This window comes from Coregonus lavaretus, assembly GCF_964263955.1.
Source record: "Coregonus lavaretus genome assembly, chromosome: 24".
Classification (NCBI taxonomy): Eukaryota; Metazoa; Chordata; class Actinopteri; order Salmoniformes; family Salmonidae; genus Coregonus; species Coregonus lavaretus.
In genome coordinates this window covers 26,510,768-26,520,050 of record NC_140011.1, presented here as the reverse complement: position 1 = coordinate 26,520,050, position 9,283 = coordinate 26,510,768, and the positions used below count along the sequence as shown (strand labels likewise).

Sequence of the window (9,283 nt, the reverse complement as noted above, 5' to 3'; positions counted from 1 at the left end):
ATACCCTGCTGGAATTCGGATTAAGCTGTTTGCAAGTCCTAATAATTTGAAATATTGCTCAGAAAAACAGGTGTTTTAATTAGCGTATGCTTACTTCAATTATGACCTTATACTGATTAAAATAAGTATAGTAAGGTGTTTACATGACCATTGCCATACTCTGCCTACTGCCATAAATCAGTTTAATATCGAATTATTAGTGTATATGTAAATGTACTCATTTAATTGATATGGAGGACTGCTTCTTCTGAGGAGTACCAATATGGCCGGTGGCTTCAAAGCCTCTCATTGGCCAATACATATGCCGCGTTCAAGACAACTCAGAAATCGGAAATGTCCGATTTGGAAAATCATTGTAGATAGGAAGCTCTACACAAAAACTGAACGCACATTTTAACTCGGAGGTTCTGATTTTCAGAGTTGTCTTGAATGTGGCAACAGCAATCCAGGGTGTAATGCCACATTCAAGTCAACTCGGAAACTCGGAACCTCCGAGTTAAACTTTGTGTATGTTTTTTGCGTAGAGCTTCCTATTGGTTGATTCTGATACTTTCCAAGTGGGAAACTCGGACCTCATCTTTCTACAACAAGTTTACAAGTTACGAATTTGAACGCAGCATATACATCATTGCCCAAGACTCACATGTGACGTGACGTCAAATTTGGAAGTGTCCAAATCAGACAGGAGCTTCTCAGGGAGCAAACCAACCTTGAGCCGGTAAGAGCAAGAAAGAATATCCCCAAATATTGGTAGAATGGAGAAGATAAATGATGAAATGCTATGTTTACAATGTTTCCTGAAATGTTAGACATTTTATTTAACAACACAATCATCGAAATGGTCAGATACCCAGTAAGCTAGCTAGCTAGACCATGCCAGTCCACAGTAATCACACATCAAACCTATCATGTCCCCCCTTGGCCTTGGATTTGTCCCAATAGCTTTTTATTCTCCAAACTGTTTTGTGAGTAAAAGTGATACACCTGAACAGGGGTTTTAAAATCTTACCCTACGATCGAGGTCGGGAGTAGGCTACTGCTGGTTCTGTTCTACCTGATAATTAATTCCACCTACTTGGTGTCCCAGGTCTAAATCAGTCCCTGATTAGAGGGAAATAATGATTTAAAAAAAGCAGCGTAACGGCTTCAAGGTCTAGATTAGAATTTTAGGGACCTAGAGTAACTAAAAATCATTTTCAGAAATGTATTCTATTTGTTTCCAGAGTTTTCTCAACACTGTATAGGTCTACCATGCCAATTGCTCTATTCATGCTGTTGATACCAGTTCAACATGTTGAAGTGGCCTATTTAAAAAAAGAACAATGATAAACAGGGAATATAAAACAAGAAGACAGAATATATGGTGAAGTAAGGAGTTTTATTAAAAAGCAGACTTCTCAATGTTGCATTTGAAAGAAATCAGTTACTCTTCAACTACACAAATGTCAACCTCAAATAAAACTGATGGGGGAAGGAAAAAACATAATGGGGTTGGAGATTTAATATTCTTTATGCAACATCAAAAGTGTCATCTTGTGTTTGTCTTGTATATATTATTGATGCTTGAGTTAGAAGGCGCATATACATTTTAATCGTCGTCTTTTAAAATATAAAGCAGTCACAGAGATCCACCCCCATTAAAACCATTTTGCCACGTTCCAACCCTATGGAACTCAATCTCTCAGAGATCGACAAATGTCAAGTCACTTGTCCTATAGATTTGTCAAGTAGGCTAAGTTATCCCAAAGCGCTACCCTAGGATCAGCTTAAATTACCCTCATCCTGAACATGACATTTAGGAGTAAAAAACATAGCAGGTCCTGGATCAGTACTTAATGGGAACTTATATCTAAAAACAATCAGGTTCTCAATCAAATCTACAGCAGCTGAGAGAGGTGCACTGAGAACCTATAGTTGCCTAGGCCAGTGGGACCTCAAGTACCCCCAACAGTACATATTTTTGTTGTGGCCCCGGACAAGCAAACCTGATTCTACTTGTCAACTTATCATCAAGCCTTTGACAAGTTGAATCAGGTGTTTTTGTCTGGGACTAAAACAAAAAGGTTAGGGCTACTCGAGGACCGGAGTTGGGAAACACTGGCTTAGGCAATCCTGAGGGCCGGAGTTGGCACTGCCACGGTCTTCCACTCTGGAGTAGGTAGCTCACATGGACCAATAGCAAAGCTGGAAGCAACAAGGCAGGAATTAGCAGAAGCCCAGCTATTGATGACAGATCTCCCATAGCGCATGTGGGTCTTCCCTGTTCTGATTGTCAGCGCTCTGAGCACATGGCTTTGAAGGTTGCTCCCAGAGACTTAACTCTGTCATCCAACCTTCACTCTTAAATTTTTGAAAGATGTTTGTATTTTTTCTTTCTTTTGCTGGTATTATGTCCTAAGACAAACAAACAAACTTAGTGCAGTTATTTTCTTAGTCTGTCCATAGGGTCACATGCACATCCTTTACAATAGTCAGTCTTCCAATTCCTCAGACCTTACTGTAGTAAGCTGGGTGGGTTTATGCAAACAGTCAATAGGTTTTGTATTGGTAGACAAAATGGACACTCATTGATGGCCATCTGCTTTGTAAGAAGCGACCATAGCAAAGAACTTGATATAACTTCGAAGTAAAATGTGTCAAGATCATAGTCTTCAATAATGTAGGAATAATGGGCGTCTGTGTATCAGCATGCATTACAGACATTGAACAAAAAGCCCATTGTTACTGAGGCTGATCCTATTTCATCATGTCGAAAATCCATATGAAAGGACCTGTAGTTACTGTATATTAGAACCTCTCCTTTCAGGACTAAAAGCCACACCAGGGGTATTGAGTTAAAGCTCTGTAGAAGTGGGTACTGTAGGAATTGGGAAACCAAATGGCACACAAAGCAGTTGGTTATGGGGAACACTTAACAGCTCAGAGTACTGTGTGCAGACTGTTCACAGTGCATTGCCAAAATGGTGGATTTATACACCCACTCAGCACAATCCCATATTCTATCCTGCTCATTGTAGAATTTGTGAAGGTTTTGTTGGAAAAGTTGGACCAAAATGCAATTTCAGATTAGCACTGATTTCTGGTAGTCAATAGGCCTCTATTTAAACATGGTAAATTATAACATTGTATTATGTTACATAGGCTACATATTATGGGACAGCATTTTTTTTTAAGCCACCACAAACAGAGCTCACTCTCTTTAGGTTAGCCATGACATTCTCTGAGCTTCACTCAGTTTTCTAGTGCAACATCATTTCATTTCCAACTTCGCCCCCACAAAAATACATTAGGGCGAGAGCCAAGAAAACAGTTTGTGATTTTTTTTTTTGGGGGGGGGGGGGGGGGGGGGGCATGGACAGAATTATGTACAGAAGATGCAGTAAGGCATGCAGGAAGCGAATCAGATATAAACAGGTTGAAGCATTAAAAAAGGTAAATAAACAAAGACAATATACATAAACAAGGGTTCCTATGGGTGAAAGATTGTACTACTGTAGCCTACTCCATGACTCATCTGAAGCTTTTCCAGTCTATGTGGTCATTTATGGTGATGATCAAGTCTACATGTTATTCAGGTGGCTTTGAAATAACAAAGTGACACCAATAACTAAATATTCTGCACTCTAGCAGTACAGACCACTACTGACAAGTAGTGGAGTAAACTTGGTTGTTATATCATCCAGTAGCATGAAACTAACAAAGGTTTCTAATCTATATGATACTATGCCACTATTCTAGTCTGTCAGAATCTCTAGACCTATACAAGCATGTCCATGCAAAATGTCACAGTATTGTTTTTCTCGAGTTTACACATATTTTGCTGAAATTTAGGAAGGCAAATGGTTCGGGGCTTAAGTCCAGAATCATTATTATTATTTGCTTACAAGAACACAATAAAGCCTTAGGGGTAATTTTCCAAGAAAAAGCAAGTCACCTCCCATATCCTAACCTTGCCTGCCAATGTATTCTGAGAAAACAGAGCCTATTTACCGTCAGCATCTTTTACCTTAGCATTCAGAACTGTACATAAAACTTTACCTGGCTCTCCATTATGTCATCAGGACTCGAAAGCTTGTTTCATTATTTGCTGATGTCCCAATGCAAACAGTTGGTGATTTAGCACAACACTCTCTCCCCCTGCAGTCTCGATTAAGGCACTGATCCCCGCCCCTTCTTCAGAACAGAAAAACTCACCTCCCTAATGACAGTATTTAACTGGAAAACCATTTCACTTCCCCTTAGAGCCAGTAGTGGTTGCACATGCAAATCGACCAAAGGAGAAAGCAGTTATTACCTATATTACCGGTTTGGTATTCAGTCTATCTTTCCTATCTTATTTGTGACTTGCAACAAGCAGGTTTACTTATAGATGAATAGATGAATAGAGATTGAGAACAAGGAAGATAATTGGTTTCTTGTTGGGGATGTGGATAGAATAAGTCTATAGGCCTACAAACATTGCTAGTTCGACTGTACATTTGTGGATTTTCCACAATGGAAGACCTTCACAGTCCTTTATTGAAATCACAGAGCAGCTCCAGTGGCCTTTAGAGGGAAAGTCAGATACCCAACCTTTTTTTTCAAAGAAGTGTTATTCCATTCTTCTAATGACTACATACAACACTGTACAAGGTGCTAGAAAATACTTTTCTCTTGTGGCACCAAGATAGTGTATTTTACTGTACAGTACTGTTCCCGTACTCTACCAAGGCTAGGTGAAGCAGTTCTACAGTTTACATTTACCCATAGTCACACACACCCATTCACCCATCCCCCTCCCCGGCCATATTCTCCATTGCAGGTCACATTTCTCCAAAAAATACTCTTGTAAACATTTTTGTTTTCTCATTACCTAGTGCAATTATAACTCGGTGCTCCTTATTACAGAAACAGGACCATGTTAAAGCTTCCCCCAAAATAACCATAGATATTAAACACAACACAACGGGCCCAGTCTTAAAAATGGCACATATTTTAAAACATTTGAATTTGACAGAGGAAATGTGATCTTGTTTGTTCTCTCTTGTTTTGTTGTTATGAGATCCCAAGCCAATATGATAACTGCCAGCCTCTTGAATCTTGGCTTAGTGTAGGCTGTAGTCGAATGACACTGAGGACCAAATTATATTTGTTTCTAAAACCAGATCAATCTTGTTTTCACTTAATATAGAACAATAACATATAACAAACATGATGTGCTTTTGCATCATGCGATTATAAGACAACAATTCAAAGCAAGGCTTTTCAGAAGGCTGGCCGTTCAAATTATTGTCTTGGAAGTTGATTATTTAGGTTTTTGGGACCACTCCAATTCTACTGTCTCCTTACCTCATGTTTTTACCCAGGTTTTATGCTCAAGTACACGTTCATAAACTACAACATACAGTGTGGGTGTCTGATAGGCCTATCAATGTGTTACCCCAAGCAACCATTCCGGTAGGTTATTGACCAACAATTATCGTTAGAAGCTATTTAGACTCCTTCCCTACATTTGGCAAAAAGTATCAGAGCGAGAACAGACAAAATATATAAAAACAAAAGTGCAACAAAACTAGTAAATGTCGCTGTGCAACACTTCTCGTCTCCCCCCTGCCGTAGAGCAACAGTCGTCGTCAGCATGACCGAAGTCCACAAACCTCAAATCCTCCAATCGAACAGGGAGATATTGGGGCAAATTTCAGTTAGCCTACTTCTTTAGAACAGTCTAGGCAGCCCCATAAGCTCCCCATTAATCTCTTCCTATAACCTCTTCAAGTGCAAATACAATAAGCCAACAGAAATATATCATATTAGTTTCATTCAATAATTTACAAAAAACAAAATGGCGGAGGATGCAAAGAAGCTGTAGGCTGGGTGCTGTAGTCTTAGTGCTGATCCTTACGATCACGCCGTAACGTTAGTAAAACAGTGCTTTTCTCTGCATCTCACTTTGAAGTCCTCACTACTATGTAGTATGCTCATTTCAGCATGTCTCTAGTGCCCTCCACCCCAGATGAAAGCCAGGCCATACCGAGGTTACACAAACCTGGGTGAAACATAGGCCAAACACAGGTGAAATGCATGACTCCGAAGAGAAACGCATATAAAAGTATCTCCTTCCATATTAATTATATATCTTCAGGCAACTGCAGATGTTGTTTATTTTCTGTATGCAGATTCATAAGTGGCTCTGTTGTTGATGTGTTTTAGATTCTCTGTATTCGTTTTGCATGCAAGCTTTGTGTTAGTGCATGTTCGTGTCTCTGACATTTCCATTACTCAGAGTGTGTATTACTGTGTTCTATTGTAAGGGTATGCTAAGTTTGCAAGCACTGTTAAGCTGATTTGTCAGAGTCTCAGATGCACCGGTACTGTATTAGAGGTTAAAATCCCAAGCTGTGTGGGAACAGTGTGTGTGTATGTACTGTATGTACGTGCGTCTATCCGTCAAAAGACACAGGCATTGCATTGACTGGCTAATCGAAGATGACGTCATCTTGTCTAAGGATGATCCATAGACAAAAAGCTCTTCATGTTTCCAGATAATTTTTTCAATTGCGTGGAAAACCACAACCCTTAAGAGACAGGAAGGGAGGTTAAACGTTTATCCTCTCTCTCACAACATCACATGCTAGTTTTTTCCCCCACATGAAATTGTTCAACTGATTTGCTGTATGTTGCGATGAGATCATATTATTTCTTCCAAGAATTTAAGAAGGAATATGGTAATTTGTATTAAATACACTGAGCCATGTTGCTCCTGTAGAGTACTGTATGGTTAGTCTCTCACACAGCCAGTGATCTGTTTCAAGGTTACTTAGGTTATTTATAGAATCCATGCTGCTTTCCTAGAAAGAGGACTATCATTTTACTGTCTTATCTGACCCACACTCCATAGATGTACAGTAACTGTTACTGTTGTGTAGCAAGTTCTACAACTATGCAGGAATGATAACACAACAGTGTTACTTTGTTCAGTTTGAACTACAATGTGGTCTTGAAGATGAATACTAAAAATTGTCTGGAGAAAATGACCTGATGTCTCAGGTCTAAAGTAAAGTTCTTCCATGTTCAAATGAGAGCTTTTTTATCCTCGCTAAGTAATTATGTTTGTTCCCCAGCAATGCCTGTGTCTGTTCAGCACAACAAATCTTGTACTCCCTGCCCTGCTAAAGAATACACTGCAGTGTGTGTGTGTTGTACAGTAAGTTCTGAGAGCATGGCTTTTTGTGCTGAGAGGTTACCTTAGGAAAGCGCGGAGGAAGAGGGGTGGAAGAGGAGAGAAAGAGCGAGCGAAAGAAAGTGTGGTGGTGGATGGATCAGAGATAGACGTCGGAGGACGTTCACTGCCCGTTCATTCTCAGGTCCTCTCCAAACTCCTCCCCTTCCTGTCCCGGGGCCATGTCACCCCGCCCCCCGGCCTCGCCTCCTGGCATCAATGTCCCCTCCAACCCCGCCTCCTCCTCCTCCTCCTCTTCTTCCTGCTCCTCCTCCCCTGCCTGGGGACCAACAATTTCTGCATCCACACCCTCCCCTCCAGCCTCCCCTGACCCTGGGCTGACCGCGTCCAACAGAGAGTGAGTCCTGAGTGGGTCCTGGCGCTCTGGGTACAGCCTCTGGTCCAGGGACAGGCTAGAGGGGGTCAGGGATTTAAAATCAGTTTCGAAGGGGAGCACCACCCCAGGTCCAGCGGCTCCAAGGGCCAGGCCCAGGCCCACGCCAGCGGCCACCCCCACACTGGCCCGGTAGACCTCCATGCTGTCAGGTAGCATGGACTTGATCTTGGGTAGCCAGCGTTTGCGGACACGCCGCGCATTGGTGCACATGTCTGCAGCAATCACGTTCATCTCGCTCTCTTTGAAGTTGGGTGCAAAGTTCTGACAGTAGACTGGAGAGAGAGAGACAGAGAGAGAAAGAGACAGAGAGATGGAGAGACAGAGAGAGAGACAGAGAGAGAGAGAGAGAGAGACAGAGAGAGAGAGAGAGAGAGAGAGAAAGAGAGAGAGAGAGAGAGAGAGAGAGAGAGAGAAAGAGAGACACCGAGAGAGAGAGAGAAAGAGACAGAAAGAGTTGGAAGACATTCACTTTTGGAAATCAGCAGCTGTTTTACCTGTGGCTCAGTCTATATGAATAGTTGATAAAAAACAGAAAAACCAATATTACACTGCGACAAATTACAGTATGTCATTTTTTAAAAATGTACTAGAACTTCCATAAATTCATAAATGCTTGTGCTTTCATAACCTAAAATGGCTAATGGCTATCGACTAGTCTGGAACATCACACATCTTCATTCTAAATCTCATAAAACATCTACAATAGTTTGACTCTGAAACAGTAACATCATTCAACAGAGGCTGCCATACCCCTGAACCATTTTCCTCCATTCTAAACAACCAGATATTTAACAATGTAAGATCAACGTTTGATCAACGTCAGACTCACGTTTGACAGCGTTGAGCACACGGCTGTCCAGAGGTTTCCTACTGGGGTCACTGGTAGAGGAGCGGATGCCAGTTCCACAGCTGTTAGCCAGGGTGTTCCTGCAGGCACACAGAGCCAACACCAGAGGGCAGCGTGAACACCACTCCCATAGGAATACACGTTTCAAAACGACTGTACTGCACTGAAAACCGTAGGTTTATGTTGACTTGAGAAGATATATTCATACATAAACTCAGCAGAAAAAGAAATGTCTCTTTTTCAGGACCCTGTCTTTCAAAGATAATTCGTAAAAATCTTAATTGTAAAGGGTTTAAACACTGTTTCCCATGCTTGTTCAATTAACCATAAACAATTAATGAACATGCGCCTGTGGAACGGTCGTTAAGACACTAACAGATTACAGACGGTAGGCAATTAAGGTCACAGTTATGAAAACTTAGGACACTAACGAGGCCTTTCTACTGACTCTGAAAAACACCAAAAGAAAGATGCCCAGGGTTCCTGCTCATCTGCGTGAACGTGCCTTAGGCATGCTGCAAGGAGGCATGAGGACTGCAGATGTGGCCAGGGCAATAAATTGCAATGTCCATACTGTGAGACGCCTAAGACAGCCCTACAGGGAGACAGGACGGACAGCTGATCGTCCTCGCAGTGGCAGACCACGTGTAACAACACCTGCACAAGATCGGTACATCCGAACAGGTACAGGATGGCAACAACAACTGCCCGAGTTACACCAGGAACGCACAATCCCTCCATCAGTGCTCAGATTGTCCGCAATAGGCTGAGAGAGGCTGGACTGAGGGCTTGTAGGCCTATTGTAAGGCAGGTCCTCACCAGACATCACCGGCAACAACGT

The 9,283-nt window shown here is 41.7% G+C and overlaps 1 protein-coding gene across 1 annotated transcript in view; it reads right to left on the bottom strand.

Moving 5' to 3' along the window:
• Positions 1 to 1,359: 1,359 nt before the first annotated feature.
• The window catches only part of LOC311100006 (nucleus accumbens-associated protein 2-like), a 65,886-nt gene continuing 57,962 nt past the window's right edge, over positions 1,360 to 9,283 (bottom strand). Inside the window, exons 5-6 of the mRNA XM_084140736.1 lie at positions 8,425 to 8,522; positions 1,360 to 7,867 (exon numbers count right to left, since the gene is read on the bottom strand). Of these exons, the coding sequence (XP_083996862.1) occupies positions 7,323 to 7,867; positions 8,425 to 8,522 (643 nt within the window). The 3' untranslated portion in view covers positions 1,360 to 7,322. The remainder of the gene's footprint in view (positions 7,868 to 8,424; positions 8,523 to 9,283) is intronic.